The following is a 24,626-nucleotide window of genomic DNA, read 5'->3' on the forward strand; positions in this document are numbered from 1 at the left end:
CTCCCAAAGAACATCAATAGGGAAGAGAGGAAGTATACTGATATTTCCCAGAAGATCACTGCTGTTTATTTTGGAAGGTTTGATGTTATGTAGTACTGTCTTGAAGCTCATCTGCCAATGCAAATATAACTTCAAACCTTCCTGCCTGATTCCCTCTCATTCATAGGTAGGCTTCAGCTTTAGATACGTCACTCTTGGTTTCTATGTCATGGGAAGTAGTAACATGGTATCTGTTAAGCCCTGTTCTTTCAGGAACCTTACATAAATACTGAAATCTGCACTCCAGCTGTGGAATCTGTGCCCCAGCCCCTACCATCCACTCATATGGTGTGCTTTTGGCTATTAGCCTAGAATTTAACAACAGCTATTAGCCTAGAATTTAACAACATGTACAACCAGTACACTCCAGAATCGTTGGCCCACTGCTGTACTGTTGATCCGGTGAAGTTGAGCCGTTATCACTTTGGACTTGTTTGGGACAACCATAAGCAATGACAGGTTTCTGGAGCAGTTGAAGCTTTGAGGCTTGATCTGCACATTTGCAAGGATGAACAAGCTTAAGTCCTGAATAGGTGTCCACTGCAGTGCAACAATATCTCCGTCCATTATTTCCTGGGGCAGGGGACTGGTGAAGTCAATCTGCCAGATCTCTGCAGGCCTCTCACCCCTCTAAATCGACCCAGTGGAGTACTTTTGCAATGACCATTGTCGCAACTCTCCACACACTGTACAGTTCCCTAATTTAGTCTTTATCATGTACATGTAAATAGGCAATCCTCTCTGCTGTGCCCTTTCATATGTTGCTTTCTGCCCCAAATGCCCAGATTGCTTGTGGGCCCAGTTGGCCAAGGTCATCAAGAAAAAATAGGAAAAGAAAATACCACTCCTGGTGAGTGATGGACCCAGGTAGGCTGGGGAATGGACTCTTCCCAGAGGTGCTAGCCTCGGCTCGCTGGCTGTGCAATTTGGATAAAAGGAATCCATGGCTGCACACCGAGGTAGTGATGAATCTCTTTATTGTAAAATCCATAACATGAATAACACTTTTTCTCATCCTCACAATTCCAGTTTTGGGATGTGACAATGGCACATACCCTGGCTTTACTAACAGGTTTACACCCCTTCCTTTTTTGTTAAGGCATTAATTGATTTGGTCATAAGGGGCTGCACACCGCTTTTGCAAATCATCAACCCTACTAGCAGTTGAGCGAACACTCCAAAGCAACTGCTAGCTGGTCTTTTAATACCTTAACTTCCACCTCTGCCTTCTCCCTTCCATGTGTTTCAGTATATATAGCATGTAGGAAGAACCGACTTACTGTGGACACTGTCCTCTTCTCTTTTTTTTACTTAAATCAAACCCTATAAGGCTAAAATCTACAAAATGATCTGAGATTTTATCACCCCATAGGCATAGTCAAGGGAGAAGCATACTTTACAAATTATTTAGCAAGAGACTCCCACTCATTGTTTCTGGCCCAGAAAGGTAAGCTGCATACTTCCTTCTGGCCACCAGAACCCTCTGCAGCCTTGTGTTTCCTAAACGGCTTATGTAGCATTTTTACCTAGCACAAGCTACACAACACACCACTAGGGATGAGCCGAACACCCCCCCCCCCCCCCCCAAACATGAGAACACCATTAAAGTCTATGGGACACAAACATGAAAAATCAAAAGTGCTCATTTTTAAGGCTTATATACAAGTTATTGTCATAAAAAGTGTTTGGGGACCCGGGTCTGCCACAGGGGACATGCATCAATGCAAAAAAATGTTTTAAAAAATGATTTTTTGAGGGAGCAGCAATTTTAATAATACTTAAAGTGAAACAGTAAAAATGAAACATTCCTTTAAATATTGTGCCTGGGGGGTGTCCTTAGTATGCCTGTAAAGTAGCGCATTTTTCCTATGTTTAGAACAATACTACAGCAAAATTACATTTCTAAAGGAAAAAATATCATTTAAAAATACTTGCGGCTGTAATGTATTGTCAGGTCCCAGCAATATAGATGTAAATCATTGAAAAAAAAACAGCATGTGCCCCCCTCCAGTCCATTGCCAGACCCTTAGGGTCTGGTATGGATATTAAGGGGAACCCCGCACCCAGATTAAAAAAAATGGCTTGAGGGTCCCCCAGGCCCCCAGGCTCTATATACTCTGAACAACTGTATATATGGTATATGGCCTGCCCTATATACTCTGCAGTGGTGCAGTAGGTGTTGGTGGTACCAGAACACTGTAAGCCCTCACACTTACTCTTAGTGGGTGCAGAAATGGGCCCTGCTTTGAAATACTATATCAAAAATTGTAATTCTATGCCCCCATTAAACAGGGGCAGAAAAATTGGGCCTTTGGTGGTGGTGGTACCAAAACACTTTAATCCCTCACAGTTAACCTTGGTGGGCGCAGGAACTGGCCCTGCTGTTCCATAGTATATCAAAAATTGTAATTACATGCCCCTGTTAAACAAGGGCAGAAAAATGGTGCCTGGTGGTGGTGGTTTTAGTGCCACAGCACTGTAACTCCTCAGAGATACTCTTTTTGGGTGCCGGAATTGGCCCCGCTGTGAAATATTAGGTTAAAAATGTTAACTACATGCCCCTGTTAAACAGGGGCAGAAAACTTGGGCCTTGGGTGGTGGTGGTGCCCTAATACAAAAATATTGTTGGAAGCTAGCATCATCAAGATTGAGGAGGAATAGGATAGTCAGTATAGGCAGTCTTCAATGGATCCCACATCCATAGCAAATTCAATCAGTTACATCAGCATCAGGTGCTTGATAGCTGCTGGTCCAAGACTGATTCTTTTTTATGAATGTGAGCCTATCAATGGAGTCTGTAGACAGGCGCACTCTTTGATCCATTACAAACCTTCCGGCAGCACTGAATGTGCGTTCAGAAAGCATGCTGGATGCAGGACAGGCCAGTAGCTCAATTTCATATTGAGCAAGTTCTGGCCAGTGGTCCATCCTCAAGACCCAGTAACCCAGTTGATGCTCTGTTGGAAAGGTCTCCAAGTCTGCTCTTGCCCCTAGATATTTCTGCACCATGTAATGCAGACTCTTGTGATGGTTGCTTGAACCAATCAGACCTTGTCGCGGAGGACTGAAAAATTGTTCAAAGGCATCGGTCAGCTGGCCACCTTCTCACCCTTCCTCTGACTGAACAAAGCCTCAGCAACACGTTGTCCAGCACCAGGAAATTGTAACCACCCAGGGTCTGGAAATGCATTGCACAACCTTTCTTTGAGGCCTCCTTAAGATGTTTCATCCTCTGCTCCCTCTGCAAAGGCAAGATGAATTCTGCAACTTTACCCTTGTAACGTGAATGAAGAAGGGTTGCCAGCCAGTAATGATCTCTCTCCTTAATACCACGAATCCTAGGGTCCTTTCGCAGGCTTTGCAGAATCGGGGAGGCTATGCAGGGTAAGTTTGCAGAGGCATTCGATTCTGAGTCCTCTGGGTCACTAAGGATCACATTATCTGTAACTACCTCCTCCCAGCCACCTACAACTCCTTGGGTTTCCGGGGTCTGAAAACTATCCCTTATAGACTGAGTTTTATCCTCTACATCCATACTGACACAATCCTCTTCTTCCTTTGTTTTTGCTGGGCCCGCAGGAATGCTATCTGGATAAATGGGGCCTTGAGAGGTAAGGAAGTCCTCCTCTTCCTCCCGCTGTTCTGCCTCAAGTGCCCTGTCCATGATTCAACGAAGTATGTGCTCCAAAAGGAAGACTAGAGGGACAGTATCACTGATGCATGCATTGTTGCTGCTCACCATCCTTGTGGCATCCTCAAATGGTGACAGGATAGTGCATACATCCTTGATCAGTACGCACTGGCGTGGTTAAAAGAAGCCAAGCTTCCTCACCCTGTCCTGGTGCCATACTCGCACGGGTATTCATGGAGGGCAGAGAGGAGGTTGGTGCCATTGTCGCATACAAGCATTCCTGGCTGAAGCTGGCATGGCATCAATCACCTCTGAGCCTGCCCCTGCAGAGCTGACAGAATCTCTGCCCCAGTGTGGCTCCTGTCCCCTAGGCAGACCAACTCAAGCACCGCATGGCATCTTTTAGCCTGACTGCTTGTGTAGCCCCTTGAACACTTACGGAGCACCGCTGGTTCAGAGGACAAATCTGTAGAAGAGGCCAGAGAGGAGGAAGAAGAGGAGGGGGTGGAGAGAACTGTGGCAGAATCACCACTAGCATTTTGGAGGCGTGGTGGTAGAACAAGCTCCAACAACATTGAACCCTGTCCTGCATCCTTCCCAGCTGCCAGCAGTTGCCCAGTGCACCAAAGGTAACATCCCTGCCCATGCCTGCTGGACCACGAGTCAGCAATAATATGCACCGTACTGCTGACATCCCTGTCCAACGAGGCCAAAACTTTGCCCTCCACATGCCGATAGAGAGAGCCGGAATGGCTTTCCATGAAAATAAATGGCATTTTGGAACCTGCCACTGAGGCACAGCACATTCCACAAATTCACAAAAGAGGGCAGAGTCTACCAGCTGAAAAGGCAGCAGTTGCAGTGCTAGCAATTTGGCCAAGCTAGCATTTAGATGCTGAGCATGTGGATGGCTGGGACCGAATTTCTTTTTATGCCTCAGCAACTGGGGTAGGGAAATTTGCCTGCTAAAATCAGATTGTGGTGTACTGCTAGCAGATTGGCTGCAAGTATTTGGGACACCTATTGCTATACCTTCATTCCTCTCAGTGCAGGTTTTTGAGAGGACTGGAGGTATAGTTAGGGTTGGAGATCCCAGATGAGGAGCAAGGAGAAGTCCACCTTTTTCTTTGATGTGAGTTTTTCAAGTGCTGTTGCCAACGGGCTGCATGGCAGGTCGTCATATGTCTGGTCAAGCATGTGGTGCCCAAGCGGCTGCTGCTCTGGCCACGCTTGATCCGCTTCAGACATAGGTTGCAAACAGGAACAATGTGATCTGCTGCACCCGTGTCGAAAAAGGCCCACACCAAGGAACTTTTAAAAGTCAGCAGCAGTCTGCACCTGCGGAGCTCTGCGGTGTAATGCAATGATGATATTCTGCCTCATTGGAGTTGTGCTTCCTCCTCTTCTCAGGCACCCAAGTACAATTAGTGACCTCATCATCCCCTCCATCCTCGTCACTGGAGTAAACTTGACAGTATGCTTCTACTGGGGGAACATGACTGCCAGCTTCTTGTCCTTCTTGGGCACCCCGTCTCTCTAGGCTCACGTTACTCCCTTCCTCAACCTGGGAACCAACATTGGAGGCTTCAAATCGCTGCGCATTCTACAGTAGCATGTACCCAACACTGTGGTCAAATAATTCTGGGGACTCCTCTGTGCATGATGGTGGGGCTACGGAAGGAGTGACAGTGAACAAGCAGCCTGCAGAATAGGCCACTTTGGCAGCTGCATTGGAAGGCAAACTAATTTGAGCCTGGGTGATGGAGGATGGGGATGAGGATGGCTTTGTTATCCACTCCACCAACTCTTCTGCATGTTCCAGCTCTGATTAATATAAAAAAAAATCATATTTTAACAAACGCAACACAGAAATATTTTATATATATATATATATATATATATATATATATATATATATATATATATATATATATATATATATATATATATATATATATATATATATAATTTTTTTTTTTTTTTTTTTTTAATGTGTCACCATTTTTCGGTACATCCCGAATCCTCAGGTAGAAATGTCGCAAGCATTTACCAGAGTTGCTCAGTAAATAACACTAAACCAATAAAGCACTTTCACCCCTACCTGAATGTTTTTGCCCCTTTTTTGGTAAAACGACTAGAAGACCAGGGCACAGTTCGGGTCCATGTCATGTTGTAAGTCTTGTGACATGTTTATGTGGTTCACATCCATCCTTGTTGAAGGGCTTCAACCATAAATAAAAAGGCCAGTATGGTGTCCTGAATTTATGGGAGGAATCCGGGGGGGTATTTAAGCAGCCCACTCATCTGTGGTCTTTGTTGGTTCCTGTGTGCAATATACCATATATCTCCACAAACATCTATTACTTATCTTGGGTATGCCCCATTTTTAGGTATACTGACCAGCAGACCAGGTCACATGTCTGGTCCATTTCATGTTGTAAGTCTTGTGACATGTTTATGTTGTTCACATCCATCCCAGTTGAAGGGCTTCGACCATAAATATAATATAGTATTTACACAGCGGGTAAAATAAGTATTGAGAACATCACAATTTTTCCAGGTAAATCTATTTCAAAAGGTGCTATTGACATGAAATTTTCACCAGATGTCGGTAACAATCAATGCAATTCATACATACAAAGAAACCAAAACAAATAATTTCAGAAATGAGGTTATTTGTAATAAAATGGAATGACACAGGGAAAAAAGTATTGAACACATGAAGAAAGGGAGGTGCAAAAAGGCATGGAAAGCCAAGACACTAGCGGAAATCTATCAGTAATTAGAAAGCAATCCTGCCCCATGTCAGTGCAAATTAATATCAACTAGTTTAGTCTCAACTGATGGCCTTAAAAGTGAGGCTCAAGTAGAGAAGAAGAGAGCTAAGGGAGGGGTAGGAGTAGGAAGGGTAGCAGAGAAGATGGTAATGAGAATGGGATAAAAGTTAGGATAGAGCATTCTGGAGACAGAGAAGAACCCGCTAACCTGTCCAGAGGTGAATCTAAGGGATTCCAAAGAGGAGTCAGCAGTGAAGTGTAGTAGAACGCACATTAACGTCATGGTATATTACTGTCCGCTGCGAGGTGATATAGAACATAGGGATACTAGGTGGCTGTGGCCTTGAGGGGGACAATATAAGGTGAAGATGAGACCCTGTTGCTGGATCTTAATCTGAGCAAGGTTTGGGGAAATTTGGGTGGGAGTATGTTTACACATATGGGAATAAAAGTAGTGTCTATATTTGGACCCCGCAACTTTTTGTGGCTCCTGGATAAACATTTAGGCCATGACGGCGGAAAAGGATAAAGTTAAGCAAATAACATGTCACTCAACAAGGGAAGGTATGCTTGACAACAATAGTAATAAATCATAAAATGATTATAGGGAAATTGATGGAGTAGCAGTACATTAAGTATGTCAGACCCAAGAGTCTAATGGCTAGGTTGCAGAGATACAATATATATAATAGGAAAAAAAATGTGAGCACTGCTATGTATATAAAAACCACACCGTGAATTTTGCACATTATTACAAATGTTTGTTTATATATAAAAACATAACTCCAAGACATTATTTTATAAACTATTAAAATTAAATATAAACTATTAAATAAAAGTGTGGTAATTGCGTAAACGTATGTTGATAGGAAACGGTATGAAAACTAATCATTCAAGTTATGTAACACATACCAAAACTTGAAAATCTGGTCTGTGTAAAAGCTACACTTGAGTTTAATGTGTAAGCCATGTATTTCAATGACACTGCAAAGAAGATATGAGCTGGGGGAAAAGTTGTCAAGTCATTCTGACATGCAATAGCCACTCACGCTTACTTTTTACTATTTCTGAAGCATATTTGTTTTGGTTATCATTCTGACTTTTTTTTTTTTTTGTTCTTGCTTTATTTGCCTTTTAACTACAACGCAACTTTATTGAATAGATTGTAGGCGGGTTCATCCTAATAAAAATAAGCAGGCAGTTGTTCATTATCAGAAGAAGACAGATATTTTCACTAAAGGACATCGAACGGCCAACTGAGAAGGTAAGAGAGAGATCCTTTAAAAAAAAATGCATATATTCTTCTTATAGTGCAGCATTAGTATATAGCATTTATGCACACCATGGAGCTTACTATGTGATGTCTAATTAAATAGCCCATCAGAAAATAAATAGTACTAAACATAAAATAAACTCACAAAAATGACTGCTGTAATGATTAACTTTTCGGTTACATTAACCAGAAACTGATTATTGTGGTCAGAATGCAGAAATATGATCATGCATATTGTTACATGATTATACTAACATATTTATGCAGCAGCAAAAGCGTGGGCTTCAATGCCCACACGTCGCACATACGTGACGCTGGACAGACAATGTTTCTGTGCTGAGTGCTTGCTCACTGCGCACTCCCAGCACAGAGACAGAGTTGTAAAACACAGCTCTTGGTCCTCCCTTTTTATCGGTAGCCAGCGCGACCAGCTCCTGATCATGTGACCACTGTAATAGCCAGTCACAGTGGTCACTTGATCAGTTGATCAACTTTTTAAAGGGATGCCCGGTTAAACATGACTACATGTATACAGAGATCCCCTACAGTATGAATAAGTCATTCATGCAGAAATTACTAAAGGCAGAAAATGAGAACATGCAGCCACAAAAGTATAGAATGATTAGATCATAATCATGAAGACATAATTATTCGAGGTGTAATAGACAAGTAACTGTCATACCAACGGAGCATAACCACTTCCCTATCGCTGAACGTTTATTAACCACTTTCAGACCGGACCATTTTGCTGGCTTAAGACCAGACCACTTTTTGCGATTCGGCACTGCGTCGCTTTAACTGACAATTGCGCGGTCATACCACGTGGCTCCCAAACAAAATTGTCGTCCTTTTTTTCCCACAAATAGAGCTTTCTTTTGGTGGTATTTGATCACCCCTACGGGTTTTATTTTTTGCGCTATAAATAAAAAAAGAGCGACAATTTTGAAAAAAACGCATTATTTTTTACTTTTTGCTATAATAAATATCCCTCAAATATATAAAAAACGTTTTTTCCTCAGTTTAGGCCGATACGTATTCTTCTACATATTTTTGGTAAAAAAAATCGCAATAAGCGATTATTGATTGGTTTGCGCAAAATTTATAGCGTTTACAAATAGTGGCTAGTTTTATGGCATTTTTATTAATATTTTTTTTTTTACTAGTAATGGCGGCGATCAGAGATTTTTATTGTGACTGCGACATTATGGCAGACACATCGGACATTTTTGACACATTTTTGGCACTATTGTCATTTATACAGCAATCAGTGCTATACAAAGCACTGATTCCTGTGTAAATTACACTGGCAGTGAAGGGGTTAACCAGGGAGTGGCAGTGTAGGGGTTAAGTGTATCCTAGGGGCGTTTTACTAACTGTGGGGGGCTGGGCTGTGTGTTAGTGAACACTGATCTCTGCTCCATTTACAAGGAGCAAAGATCAGTGTCACTTATTGCTAGGCAGAACGGGGAGATGCTGTTTACATCAGCATCTCCCCGTGTAGCCTCCCCATGAGACGATCGAGGGTATCCCCGTGGCGATCCAGTCCACAGGATCCGCAACTGGACTCACGGGGGTCCCAACCGGCACGTGTGCATGCCGCTGGCGGCGCGCACGCGATGGCAGGGCACAATTTTAACTGGACGTACCTGTATGCCAGTTTGCCTGTCCATGCCATTCTGCCGAAGTACATCATTGTGCGCCAGTCGGGAACTGGTTAAGAGCAAAGTGGTGGGTGCTTTTACTGTAATGCTATTTATAAGTTCTGCAGAAATCACCTTCGTATTGCCAGCCCGCTTGTTAATGGCTGTGATTAAACTTAGTCGGTCCTCATGTGGGAAAAAATCAAATGCACAGTATACACCACAATCCGAGCAGCATGAGGATCAATCACAACAATCACAAATGTAAACAGTGTGTTGTTTATGCTGGACAGCCCATCTCTTAACCTCCCTGGCGGTATGATTATTTCAGATTTTAGAATAAAATAAATAACTATAAATAATTATAACAAATAATAATATAACAATAATAAAAATTATTCAATAATGTAATCAAATCAAAAACACTGAAATATGCTGAGTTGCAGAATTGTCATTACTTTTAGTGTTTTATGATGAATTTCCCCACAAAGTACTATCGCTCAATTCTGCGAGTGATTCTAATTTATTATCGCTGTTTTCTAGCTGGTCTATAACCACTTTTGACGTAAACGGACACTTTTTGGTTGCTATGGACAATCTCCAGTTTCCAGGCATAAAGAACAGTATTTATAATATAAAACTGCATGCAGGACACTGGACAAACCACTAGGGACAAAGGGGATGTGTAATTATTTGATACAGTACTGTCATCTGTAAGATTATAGTATACTGTATCTATACTGTGTATTTAACTTTTTGAATTTGGCGCCGAACTCCATCCCCGTGCATCGCAATGCTCGCAGGGAATGGAGCCCGGCGATGTGACAGATCGAGCGGAGGATGAGCTGCTTGTGCAGAGGGGGGGACATCGCTGGATCCAGGGGACAAGGTAAGTAAACCCCTCCATGGATCCGCTTATGGTATTTAAATCTTACTCTGAGCCAGACTCGGGAATACTGCCAGGGAGGCTACAGCCCGTACACACGATCAGAAAATCGTACGAATAATACTGCTTTTGAATCGATTGTATGATAATTTGATCACTAGTACATAGCTTGCAAATCACAACAGTTCATCTGATATTATACGATCAGACAAGCACAAACAATTTTCTTCTACGATACCAAATCATACGATTTTCATTAAATCAATACAGTTGTCATTCGAAAATACAATACAAATTCACTACAACACATTACATCAATTTTTATTCTGTCATACGAGAATTTTCGTAACATAAAGATTTTTTATATAAAAAAGTAAATAAATTTCACGCCGCTTAGGTTATAGATTATAGGGGGACTTGAGTTGTAGGGTCCCTAGAGACTGTTATGCCGCATACATATGACTGACTTTTAGACGGACTAAGTCCAACGGTCTACCTGGCGCATTTCGGCGGAGGTTCGACGGACTTTCTGAACGAGCTGACTTGCATACACACTAACTGACTTTCCGGTAGACTAGGTCTGACAGACTTCCCGACAGACTTTCAAAACGAACGGACTTGCCCGTCCGTTAATTTTGAACGTGACTCCAGGTACGATGGGACTAGAAAGGGAAGTCAATCTCACAACTTTCATCGGTGAGATTGACACATTGCAAGCCCCGTTTCTTGGTATGGATTTTAAGGGGAACCCCTGCGCCGGAAAAACGGCATGGGGTCCCCCCCAAAATCCATACCAGACCCTTATCCGAGCACGCAGCCCAGCTGGTCAGGAAAGGGGGTGGGAACGAGCGAGTGCCCCCCCCTCCTGAACTGTACCAGGCTGTATGCCCTCAACATGGGGGAGTGGGTGCTTTGGGGAAGGGGGGCCTCTTCCCGACAAGCCTGGCCATTGGTTGTCGGGGTCTGCAAGCGGGGGGGGCTTATCGGAATCTGGGAGCCCCCTTTAATAGGGGGCCCCCAGATCCTGGCCCACCACCCTACATCACAGTCCCAGCATGCCCCGGGACTGTGACGTCATAAGGGGTGGGGTCACCGGGTGACATCACCCTGTGACCCCGCCCCTTATGCCTATATACGTCATTGCGCACTGTGTCCACGGCATTACAGCAGGAGAGAGCATTGTGTCAACATTGGAAGAACAGAAGAAGGAAGAAGAAGAAGAATATGGCGACGACGAAAGAGAAAGCCGGACCACCACTAGCAAAAGAACGGCAAAAGAGCAGAAGATAGCAGAGGAGCCCAGGAGAAGAACCGGAAAGCGCGGAAGAAGACCCCCGAAGTCGGAAGAAGACCCCTGGAGCTGCCTAATAAACTACTTTAAAAACCTGTGTAGTGTGTTTTTTTTATTGACACTTTTTCCCCCAGGTGAATGGGTAGGGGTACGATTTACCCCATGCTTTTGCACATAGGGTGGTGGGCCAGGATCTGGGGGCCCCCTTACTAAAAGGGGCTCCCGGATTCCAATAAGCTCCCCGCCCGCAGACCCCGACAACCAACAGCCAGGGTTGTTGGGGAGAGGCCCTTGTCCTCACCAACATGGGGACAAGGTGCTTTGCGGTGGGCGGGCAGCAGGGCGCCCCCCCTTCCCCAAAGCACCCACCCCCCATGTTGAGGGCATGCGGCCTGGTACGGTTCAGCGGGGGGGCACTCGCTTGTCCCCTTTCCTGACCGGCCGGGCTGCGCGCTCGGCTAAGTGTCCGGTATGGTTTTTTGGGGGACCCCACGCCGTTTTTTCAGCGTAGGGGGTTCCCCTTAAAATCCATACCAGACCTAAGGGCCTGGAATGCCCCTGGAGGGGCATTCCCTCTCACGCTCGCTGAGATAGGAAAATGTGTTTTTCCTATTGCAGCGAGGGCGAGATGTACAGTATCCTGCAGCCGAGAAACATTCTCGAGGGCAGGTACTGTAGCTGCCCGCGTGTTGTATTTGGTCCGTCAGACCAGCATACAGACGAACGGGCTTCCCGATAGGAACTTAGTCTGGCGGACCAAGATTTAAAACATGTTCTATTTATAGGTCCGTCTGACTTTTGGGAAGAAAAAGTACGACGGAGCCCACACAAGATCGAATTGTCCGACGGATTCTGGTCCGCTGGACCAAGTCTGCTGGAAAGTCTGATCGTGTGTACACGGCATTAGATGTAGTTCAATGCGTTTCATGGGATAGCCCGCTTCTTCAGGACCTCCTATTTCCACCCGGTAAAATGGTCACTACAGTGGTATCAAAAAAATATGTAATAAATATTACATATTGTACAAGAAATACAATAAAGCTGAAGAACTTCTATCATATTACATAATAATATAGCTAATAACAATGAACTATTTATCCCCCATTTTGAAGAAGGGACAACAGTAATAAAAAAACAAAAAAACCTAATCTATCACATGTGCATACTAACATGCACATATGCCTCTAGAAACACCAAAATATATAAATCAAAAAGCACATTCTCTTCATACGTACAGTGAGGGGAAAAAAGTATTTTATCCCCTGCTGATTTTGTATGTTTGCCCACTGACAAAGAAATTATCTATCTATCTCCATGCAAGATCTCACCTCAAGGAGCTTCAGTTTTCAAGAGAATTGTGAGGAATCGGACCAGAACAAATCAGCAGGGGATCAAATACTTTTTCCCTCACTGTATGTCAAATTTAGTCAAGTACACCTATCAACAGAGTACAGTGAAACAAAGGAGGCAGGTAGGGGAACAAATCTAAAGATATCTCACTAGCCTGTGGGGTAGAAGATGACCCGATGGGGAACCCCTCAGAAGCATGTAGCACTCTAAACAGAAAAAAATATATATGTGTATAAGAGTGTACCCATCTGGCCATAAGAGTAGTGACCAAGCCTGATCATGAATAACACATATGACTAGGCACATTTTCCCAAAATCGATGAGAGGTTTACCTCTCACAGGAGTGGAGATGGGATGATTCATGCATGCTGTAAGCTCCAAAAATAGGGTTGTGTAGGATCTTATTAAAACGTCAGTATACATAAAGGCATGATGTAACCATCCAAAGCTGGGGATAAACCCATGATGCTAGTTGTGTGTGAGAGCAGTGGTCCTTTGATGTGTTTCCAGCACAGGATGTTTTAACATAGTACAGGCTCATTTCAATTCAATATGTCTTAGCTAAGAAGACAAGCACCAAATGTTGCCTTTCTTGAGGCACGATTGGTCTGACTGAAACTTCAGGCAGACATCCCAACCTGCAAAAACTAATTTCAGGGGGGTGACGATTCGCATGTGTCAGGTGCAGTTTCTATAAAATTTAGGATGAGGCAAAAAGTTGCATAAATCTTAAAAATCAGTATTTAAATCTTGGCTGAGGTATGGGGTAAGAGAAAAAAAAAGTGACATAAAAGTATGTTTGGAACAGTTAGTTGGTGTCTAGTGGGTGTACATAATATGTATAAACTTATGCAATATACAGTGTCTATAAACAGTAAAACCTTGGATTGCGAGCATAACTCCTTCCAGAAACATGCTTGTAATCCAAAGCACTTGTATATCAAAGCTAGTTTCCCCATAAGAAATAATGGAAACTCAAATGATTTGTTCCACAACCATATATTCATAGGTCCTTCAGTTTATAATCCATATAAAAACATTATAGCAATGTGACCAGGTTGTGTAACCATAAAATGTCCATCCACAAATGGAAGCCTCCATAAGAGGATTAGAAGCAAAATCCAGCAGGCGCTACAAGAGTATATAAGAGAAGAATGGCGGCTCTAAGTGTAGCAATATGTTGCTAAATGTTGTACCTTCATTAAATGTAACCATATTGCTACACTTAGAGGCGCCTCTCTTCTCTTTTATACTCAGTTGTGGCATATCAAGAAACTTGCTTGTATAACAAAAAATTTTGCATGTCTTGCAAAATGCTCTCAAACCAAAACCAAGTTACTCTCAAACCAAGGTTTTACTGTTTGTGTTTGTGTGTGTGTGTGTATGTGTATGTGTATGTATATGTATATGTATATGTATATGTATATATATATATATATATATATATATATATATATATATATATATAAACACACATACACACACATTATATATATATATACAGTGGTGTGAAAAAGTGTTTGCCCCCTTCCTCATTTCCTGTTCCTTTGCATGTTTGTCACACTTAAGTGTTTCGGAACATCAAACCAATTTAAACAATAGTCAAGGACAACACAAGTAAACACAAAATGCAATTTGTAAATGAAGGTGTTTATTATTAAAGGTGAAAAAAAATCCAAACCATCATGGCCCTGTGTGAAAAAGTGATTGCCCCCCTTGTTAAAACATACTATAACTGTGGTTGTCCACACCGGAGTTCAATTTCTCTAGCCACACCCAGGCCTGATTATTGCCACACCTGTTCACAATCAAGGCATCACTTAAATAGGAGCTGCTTGACACAGTAAGGTCCACCAGAAGATCCTTAAAAGCTACACATCATGCCGAGACCCAAAGAAATTCAGGAACAATTGAGAAAGAAAGTAATTGAGATCTATCAGTCCGGAAAGGGTTATAAAGCCATTTCCAAAGCTTTGGGAATCCAGCGAACCACAGTGAGAGCCATTATCCACAAATGACGAAGACATGGAACAGTGGTGAACCTTCCCAGGAGTGGCCGGCCGCCCAAAATTACCCCAAGAGCGCAGCGACGACTCATCCAAGAGGTCACAAAAGACCCCACAACAACGTCCAAGGAACTGCAGGCCTCACTTGCCTCAGTTAAGGTCAGCGTTCATGCCTCCACCATCAGGAAAAGACTGGGCAAAAATGGCCTGCATGGCAGAGTTCCAAGGAGAAAACCACTGCTGAGCAAAAAGAACATCAAAGCTCGTCTCAATTTCTCCACAACACATCTTGATGATCCCCAAGACTTTTGGGACAACATTCTGTGAACCGATGAGACAAAAGTGGAACTCTTTGGAAGGTGTGTGTCCAAGTATATCTGGCGTAGAAGGAACACTGCATTTCATAAAAAGAACATTATACCAACAGTAAAATATGGTGGTGGTAGTGTGATGGTCTGGGGCTGTTTTGCTGCTTCAGGACCTGGAAGACTTGCCGTGATAAAAGGAACTATGAATTCTGCTGTCTACCAAGAGATCCTGAAGGAGAATGTCCGACCATCTGTTCGTGTACTCAAGCTGAAACGAACTTGGGTTCTGCAGCAGGACAATGATCCTAAACACACCAGCAAGTCCACCACCGAATGGCTGAAGAAAAACAAAATGAAGACTTTGGAGTGGCCTAGCCAAAGTCCTGACCTGAATCCTATTGAGATGTTGTGGTATGACCTTAAAAAGGCCTTTCATGCTCGAAAACCCTCTAATGTAACTGAATTAGGACAATTCTGCAAAGATGAGTGGGCCAAAATTCCTCCAGGACGCTGTAAAAGCCTCATTGCACGTTATCGCAAACGCTTGGTTGCAGTTGTTGCTGCTAAGGGTGGCCCAACCAGTTATTAGGTTTAGGGGGCAATCACTTTTTCACACAGGGCCATGATGGTTTGGATTTTTTTTTCACCTTTTAATAATAAACACCTTCATTTACAAATTGCATTTTGTGTTTACTTGTGTTGTCCTTGACTATTGTTTAAATTGGTTTGATGTTCCGAAACACTTAAGTGTGACAAACATGCAAAGGAACAGGAAATGAGGAAGGGGGCAAACACTTTTTCACACCAGTGTGTGTGTGTGTGTGTGTGTGTGTGTGTGTGTGTGTGTGTGTGTGTGTGTGTGTGTGTGTGTGTGTGTGTGTGTGTGTGTGTGTGTGTGTGTGTGTGTGTATGTGTGTGTATATATATATATATATATTGTATTAATATTATTCTGTATACTTTTATATACAGTCCCGAATTGCCTGTGACATTCACATTCATGGAAAACTGACTGGTGACCCGGGCTGACTTTGTCCTGGGCAGAATCCCAAAAATAAGCAATGTCACGGACAGCAGCCAGCCTAGAAGACTGTATTCTAAAACACAGTCAAAGCTCCGGGGTAATTCACAGGTTAATAGTAGAGCTTTCTGAGATCCCCCCCACCCCCCATCTCCTCCACTTCAATTAATTCAGCATGTAAGGAGGTCTGGTGGCGCTTGCCACTCATTGATTGTGTGGGACTTGGAGATGGGACATAGCCAGTCTTGAAGAGGTGAAGATGAATATGCCAGCCTGCCTTAAAGGGATTGTAAAGTGATTTTTTTTTTTTTTTAATTTAAAATAACAAACATGTTATACTTACCTCCACTGTGCAGCTCGTTTTGCACAGAGTGGCCCCGAACCTGCTCTTCTGGGGTCCCTCGGCGGCTGTCTCTGCTTCCTCCCACAGATGCTTCTCACGTTCATGCGAGCACACTCGCATGGTGAAGCATCTGCGGGCGAGCTCCCGTGATACAGCTGGCGGCTATAGCCGCTCGCTGTATCACACGGCCCTGCCCCCCGGCGCTTCGCGTCAGTGGATGTGATTGACAGCAGCGCGAGCCAATGGCTGCGCTGCTTTCCATCCATCCACTCCAGCCAATCAGCGGCCAGGCTGAACGGTGGAAAGGACGTCGGGGAACGAGCGTGGGCGGGACGTTTGAGGGGTGAGGTAAGTAAAACGGGGGTGCTGGGGGCGTAGGCACTGTCAGATGTTTTTTCACCTTAATGCATAGAATACATTAAGGTGAAAAAACCTTTACCTTTACAACTCCTTTAAGCTCAACTGCAACATGTGTAATGCTGGAGTACATCCAAGCAGAGGTATGTTTCTACCCTGAAATTTGGGCTCTCTGCAGCCCCATCTCTTACCTTACTGACATCCCCCCCTACCCACATAGACAGAACATTGTACACTTTCATGGCCTGTGTGAGAAGCCTCTGCTGTCAGCTGTGGCCTAAGTCTCTGACCATCTCTATCATGTCCACAATCTCTGACCCCCATCTCTTGTAGTAGGTCTGCAATCTCTGGTATCATGTATGCAGTCTCTGGCCATCTCCTGTATCATGTCCACAGTCTCTGGCCATCTCCTGTATCATGTCCACAGTCTCTGGACATCTCCTGTTTCATGTCAGCAATCTGTGACCATCTCCTGTATCATGTTCACAGTCTCTAACCATCTCCTATATCATGTCCACAGTCTCTGACCATCTCCTGTATCATGTCATCAGTCTCTGACCTTCTCCTGTATCATGTCAGCAGTCTCTGACCATCTCCCATATCTTGTCTGCAGTATATAAGAAGGCCAGTATGGTGGCCTAAATTTATGGGAGGAGTCCGGGTGGGTATATAAGCAGACCACTCAGCTGTGGTCTTTGTCGGTTCCAGTGCATGATTCGTTAAATCACCAGGACCCCCTTCTGCAAAAGTAAACCAGCAGCTCTTAACCCGCTTGGATTACTTTTATTTTATTCAACCTGCTCTAAAAAAATGCAGCTACAGCGATTACCTAGATATCACCCTTTCCTTCCAAGGACATACGAGTACGTCTTATGGAAGAGAAGGGGTTAAAATAGTAAAATGCAATGCATATTTTGCAAATTTTCTGGCAACTGCAAATCTCACTAGGCTCAAAAAGCCTTAATTGTAATTAAAGAATGTTGCATCTCAGTTGAATAAACTTCATAAAATTGAGTATTGCAAATGTGGATTACATCATTTACAGTAATAAACTAACTAATAATATTTGTGTTTGTTATTTTAGCTTTGCAATGGCGAATGAAGCAAGACCTTGTCCTTGTGAATTAGGAGATCAATTTGATTATAAAGGCCTTGGAGAGGATGTACAAATTGAGCACATAAAAGCATATGTCACCAAACCAAAGACAACCACTGATAAGGCCGTAATTGTTGTACAAGATGTCTATGGATGGGAACTAACTAATACCAGATATTTTGTTGATCTGCTTGCTGAACATGGATACACGTAAGACAAACATATATTCCTTTTTATTCTTTTAATTTTGGTAATATTTTTCTGTCTTCGTATATAAACCATATACACAGACACACTGGGGGAGATTTACTAAAACTGGAGCATTCAGAATGTGGTGAAGCTGTGCTTGGTAGCCAATCAGCTTTGAACTTCAGCTTATTCAATTAAGCTTTGGCAATACAACCTGGAAGCTGATTGGTTTCTAGAACTGCACCAGATTTTGCACTCTCCAGCTTTAGTAAATGGCCCCCACTGTGTACATGTGTTTTTTTGTTGGTATATATTGTATATGCATATTGTAAAGATGTGAATGCAAATCATTGCTAGTTACAGCTGCTGAAACTGCAAACACTATTCTTATATTAGGAAGAGAGTCCATCACTTAGATTATATTAAACTATTTTCACTGTGAGTTTTTCACAGAAGGATTTTATAGTATGATGAAATCAATATATACAGCAGGGATGTTAATTTCCCTCAAGGGAACAAAAGGATAGGGCATAATAAAAACACAGAAAAAGCAGTTAAGAGTCTCTATGGAAGAGGAGCAGAAAGTTGGCTAAATACAAAAGAGACACAAAGTTAATTACAAATATAATAAGGTAGCACACTACTTAATTATGTAAATGTTAAAAAAATACCAATTTTCAATAAAATATCAGCAATAGGGAAATATATAAACAAACAGTCCACGTTAAATGTCCGTCTCTTTCCAAATCTGGTGATTCCTAAAGTGAAGTGCAAATTTCAACTCTATATCACCTTCAAAACATACACAACACTACTGTTAGCCCTTGTACACACGGTCCGAGATTCAGACAACCAAATCCGTTGGATTTTGTCCGACGGATCTTGTCCGAAACTGTTGCATACACACGGTCGGACAAAGTTGTCGGAAAATCCGATCTTTCAGAACGCGATGACGTAATTTCGTTACGATGGGACTATGTTCAGGCTAGTAGCCAATAGCTTTGATGTAGGAATTTGATCTGAGCATGCGTGGCACTTTGTCCGATCGGAATTCTCTACTCTAATGCCACGTACACGCGATCGAATTGTCCGGCGGATTTTGTTCGGCAAACAATCCAGCCGAACTTTACTAAAGAACGGACTTGGCCACACATGGACGCTCCGAAAGTTTGGCGATTTCTAACACGATGATGTACGGGACTAGAAAAAGGAAGTTCAATAGCCAGTAGCCAATAGCTTCCTTTTCATACTTGTTTCAGAGCATGCGTCATTCTTAGTCCGTCGAGCTAGCACACTGACGAACGGATTATCCGCTGAAAGCCAAGTCCGGCGGACAAATTTTGAGTCAAAACTACTTTCTAAGTCCGCCGGACTTTACAATGAAAAAGTCCGCTGGAGCCCACACACGATCGAATTGTCCGGCGTACTACGGTCCGGCGAACAGAGTCCGCCAGACAATTCGATCGTGTGTACGCAGCATAAGAATCCCAAACTAATATGTTCTCAAATTTCCATTCACATCATAAGACAAAACATGAAGTACCTCCTAGTGTAATCATATTTTATTAAAATTATACAAATCAATTCCTACTAAAAGCAAATATTTAATGAGTGGATAGCTAGCATTATTATTATTCACATGGGTCACCCCTTGGTATTTTATTTGTTAATGTTTTTTGCATTCTATAATTTTAATAAATGACACTATGAAGTTCTTCTGTTTTGTTTGAGCTAACTATGTTGTGTGTAGAACTTTGAGTATGTGTTGCTCTGGGGCCCATCCTGTGGCACTTACTGACCAGCCCCTTGGGGTTCCTGTAGATATGATTTCTAAAGGGGATATAATTGAAGTGACCACCCAGAATTTTTGTGTAACCTCTATACATGCTCCTAGTCTCTGATCCTGTCCTGTAGCATTACAGCCTCTGACCATCTCTTGTAGTATGCTCATATTTTCTGACCATCTGCTGTTGCATGTATATAGTCTCTGACAGGTTTATGTAGCATTGAATTTACTTCATATTTTGTGCAGTCTATTGGTGATGTCAAGGGTATACTTGGGGGGCCCCCCATTTTATTAAGTTGACCATCACTGACTTATAGGTTTGGAACTGTAGAAGCCTGTGCTGTCTCTCGCAGGAAAGAGAAGAACCCTTGGCTATATTTTGACCTGACAATAATCTGGAGCTCAAATAACTTTGGTGAAAGCTGTATGTAAATGATGTGATCTACACAATTCCCAGTATGTCTGAAAAGGCATAATCCCCACTACTAGCTAGAGATGACGTTTGGATTTACATGGGGATGAGGTCCTGACAAATTTAATATGGAACTGCATGTCCTTTGAACCATGGCCAATAATAGAAAGCTTTTGGATAAGCCAGCCCCACTCCTCTAAAAGAGGGGCTTACAGCAGCCATAGTGTCAGTGTGTTGGAGCTTGTGCAGAGTGATGGGCTATAGTGTCGTGTGTGCCCCCAACCTCCCTTCAGTGTTCACAGTTTTTTATACAACTCCAAAAGTTATTTTTGGGAGAATTCTGTATCAGCAACAAGTGTCTTTGCTTGCTTGCTGTTGCCCCCCCCCCCCCCCCCCGCAAACTTTATATAGGGCTTTTTATTTTATTTACCGTAGTTTGTGCTTGATACACAGTTCTTTATTGCTTCTGCCCCATGAATATCAAAGCTGCATTTTTCTTATTTCATTTTATGTTCTATGTTCTGCTAGACTTTAAAAAATAATGGGATATTATTGTTGTGTTTATATTTTTGGATTGTGGAAATATATTTTTGTGTTGCCAGGACCTTTTTTAAGTTTGGGGTTCTCAAAGAGCCGTGTTCTCCTTTTCCTGGACAGTTCCTAGAGCTGCCCTTTTATGCAGCATACCACTGCTTTGCTGTATGTATGCAGTTTGCACCAAAACCTACTCACATTCACATTACAACACCTATTTTCATAATACAATTAAAAATTAGGCCTATGCCTCCACAAAACATGACAAGGTGGAGGAAAAAGTGCTGTGTGTGGAGATAGTAGGGGGCAAACTGATCTTGGGGAATAAAGCAGTGTTAGGTTTGCACAAAGTGAGAAGCATGGCAAAGCTGCTTTTCCTTGCACAAAGTGACTGACCAGTCCAGCCATAGAACACACAGGAGGTAGGTGACTGGCTCACAAAGTTTGTATTCTCTACCTCTCGGGCTATGATGCTTCATTACACTTCAATCTCCTCACAGAGAAGTTTGGATTTTTCACCTTTGCAGCAACACTATGGGGTTGATTTACTTAAGGAAAGTAGGCTGTTTGCTTTGCAAGAGAACTTTCCCTAAGCTGAGTGAATGTGATGAAAAATCACTTTTCAAAGAATACCCAATCAAGTGCAAGGTAATAAAGAGAAAACTTTTTTTTATTTTTTTTACTTGCACATAATTGTATAATTGAATTCAATAAAATGTCACCTCATCTATTAAGTCAATTCAAAATTCCATTGCAAATGGAAAATTCCTTTATAAAATGAACAGCCTATTTGTTTTGAGTAAATCTATCACCATAAGTGCCCTGTCTCGCTATCCAGAATCTCCCAATATTTCAATCATCCCAAAATAAAGCACACATTTAGCTTAGCAATTCTACTTTTGGTCTCTTTCTTTCATCATCCATCCATCATGTCATCACTATAATTTACCTTTTTCTAACTATGTTTCCAAGTACAAACAAGCAGAATGTTAAGGAATAGAAAAGGAAATTTAAGCCAGCCATACATGGCTCAAATCTCTGCTGATACCTGGTAAATCGGACTTGCAAGCTGTGGGCTGCTCTGTCAGTACCACCCAGCTCAACAAAAGCTCAATTTAAAAAAATAACAAAGTTGGATGGAAATTTACTGGCCAAACAGTGATTGCATTCCATCAGATACAGTCATTGGTCAGGTATTCAGACAGTGGTGAGTGTTGCAGCTATCTGAATGCAAAATCTGGCAGTGGGGATTCCTCCATCCACGCTGTTTAACTTAGATGGAGGAATTGGATGATTTCTCTTATACAGTATGTAGGGCTGAACAAGAAAAAAACTTTATGTATGGATTACATTAGTCACAAAAAAAAAAACCTTCAAACACCATAACAATTTATTTTGCTCGTTTATCAGTTTTCATTGGTAGAATGAGAAATTTCAAATCACGAGTGAATATTTCTTATATAGATAGTGCTGTATGTCACATAATACCCATCAAGAAAAAAAGTTCTAGCCAAAAGGATTAAACTCAATTGTGGATACCATATAAGAATGCCAAGTTTTGTGTTTTTTTTTTTCTGCAAACCATATTAATAGAAGTCTTTTAAACTAAAATGTTTTTTTTCAACTTTTAATGCATGCATTACATATATCTCTGGGTATTTTCACAGTGCTGTCCTTGCTGATTTTTTTGTTGGACAAGAACCATGGAAAACAACAAATGATAGGTCAACATTCTTCGCCTGGCTTGAGACTCGTCCAGCTGATAAAGCATTCAAGTAAGTCTCTATCTATATCTATCTATCTATCTTTAAATTCTAGCTACCTGAGCATTGTGTAGATACTTTAGGTTCAGTGCTTTCCAAGTAACTGACCTGAATCAAAGTTTGCGAGTGAAGTCAGGTTGAGGTTACATCTTCACACTTCTTTCGGGTTTATGAGTGATCAAGTATTGAAGTCAAAAGATCAGCACCCAACAGAATTGCAACTACCCTTATTCAGAAATAGGTTACTAGCTTAGCAGCTTATGTATTTCCCTTTTTTTCCCATCTAGTAAATTCAGATGAGCAATTTTAATCGATCCAGGCTTGGTAGAAGTCTTGCAGTCAGTTTCTGGCTTCTTATATGGCAAAGAAACTCCAACAGTAAAATCTTTCTGCAGTAATTACTGGGATTTTATTCTCCAGTCCACATTTTACATGCTTTAGTTCCCCCTGCTTCAGTCTACATAATTAAAAAAATATATATTTAGGACATCCAAAACAGAGGGTGATATCCATAATGAAATAAAACATTGTGTGAATTAACTTTCCAGTGGTTCTGTCCTGAATTGAGTGTTCTAAATCAGTGGTAACAAACATTTACAGAAAGAAATCAGCAATAGACATTCATTCTTTTCTCTGCACAGGTTTGCCTTAATAGAGAAACTAACATATTACATGACATATGTATGATTTATTTAAATGGTTATATATTTACAGGCAGGTCGATGCTGTGCTAAGGTATCTAAAGGAGAAGTGCCATGCCACAAAAATCGGCATTATTGGTTTTTGCTGGGGAGGAATTGTTACCCATTATGTTACTCTCAATTATCCTGAATTGAAAGCTGGAGTGGCATTCTATGGTAAGATTCTTCATTAGTTCTGAAAAAAATATTCAAATGAACTGAAGAAACAAAAAAGTGTCCCGTGATGTACATCCATCTTAAATCACATTGCCCGATGGACCTGAAAAAAAGAAAAAAATACCTCTGCTTCGATGGGAGGCCTCCCGGCGACTGCTGTCTTTTGGCTTTGACAGCTAATATATAGGCAAGGGCAGGTCCACCCGCTGACGTAACCAAGTGACTCTGTCCCCCTCTGACATCACATGATGTCACATGACATCAGAAGGGGGCAGGGTCACTTGGTCACATCACGGGGTGGCCTCACCCTTGCCTATATAACAGCTGTCACAGCCAAGAGACAGCATCCCATCGAGGCGGAGCTTTTCTTTTTTTCTATTTTTCAGGTACGTTGGGCGGCGTGATTGAAGATGGATGGGCATTGCGGGACACTTTTTTTTTTTTTTTTAATAAAGGAATTTTTAAAAACTGTCTATTGCTGTTTTTATTTTTTGACACTTTTTTGTGAATAGGTAGAGGTACAATGTACCCGATACCGATTCACATGGTGGGGGCGGGATCTGAGGACCGATAAGCCCTTCACCTGCAGACTCAACAACCAATGGCCAGGGTTGTCGGGAAGAAGTCCTTCTCCCCATCAACATGAGGACAGGGTGCTTCGACACCCTCCCCATGTTGAGGGCAAGTGGCCTGGTATGCTTCAGGAGGGGGGGGGGGGCGCTCGCTCGCCCTCCCCCATGTCCTGGCTTGACAGGCTGCTTGCTCAGATAAGGGTCTGGTATGGGTTTTGGGGGGACCCCACCCCAAATTTTTTTTTACATTTTGGTATGGAGTTCTATTCCAGACCCAAAGTTGTTTTTTTTTCTTAATTCTGTCATAGGGCTCCCCTTAACCACTTCAATGCACTATTATATACTCTGCACTGACTGCACGGTGTGTGTGTGTGTGTGTGTGTGTGTGTGTATATATGTATGTATATATATATATATATATATATATATATATATATATATATATATATATATATAGAGATACATACATACATACATACATACATACATACATAC

General features: G+C 42.2%; 1 protein-coding gene across 3 annotated transcripts in view; it reads left to right on the top strand.

Moving 5' to 3' along the window:
• The window catches only part of CMBL (carboxymethylenebutenolidase homolog), a 34,099-nt gene that overhangs the window by 3,856 nt on the left and 5,617 nt on the right, over window positions 1–24,626 (top strand). For 2 of the 3 annotated variants that reach the window (XM_077491545.1, XM_077491546.1), the window contains exons 2-4: window positions 18,007–18,228; window positions 22,607–22,714; window positions 23,417–23,559. In XM_077491545.1, coding sequence (XP_077347671.1) covers window positions 18,014–18,228; window positions 22,607–22,714; window positions 23,417–23,559 — 466 coding nt within the window. In that variant the 5' untranslated portion in view covers window positions 18,007–18,013. Of the gene's footprint in view, window positions 1–7,552; window positions 7,712–18,006; window positions 18,229–22,606; window positions 22,715–23,416; window positions 23,560–24,626 lie in introns of those variants that run through there. The other variant, XM_077491544.1, reaches the window with a different exon arrangement.

Source organism: Lithobates pipiens, unplaced genomic scaffold, assembly GCF_037356315.1.
Source record: "Lithobates pipiens isolate NorthernLeopardFrog02 unplaced genomic scaffold, aLitPip1_a1.2 Scaffold_19, whole genome shotgun sequence".
In the NCBI taxonomy this organism is placed as follows: Eukaryota; Metazoa; Chordata; class Amphibia; order Anura; family Ranidae; genus Lithobates; species Lithobates pipiens.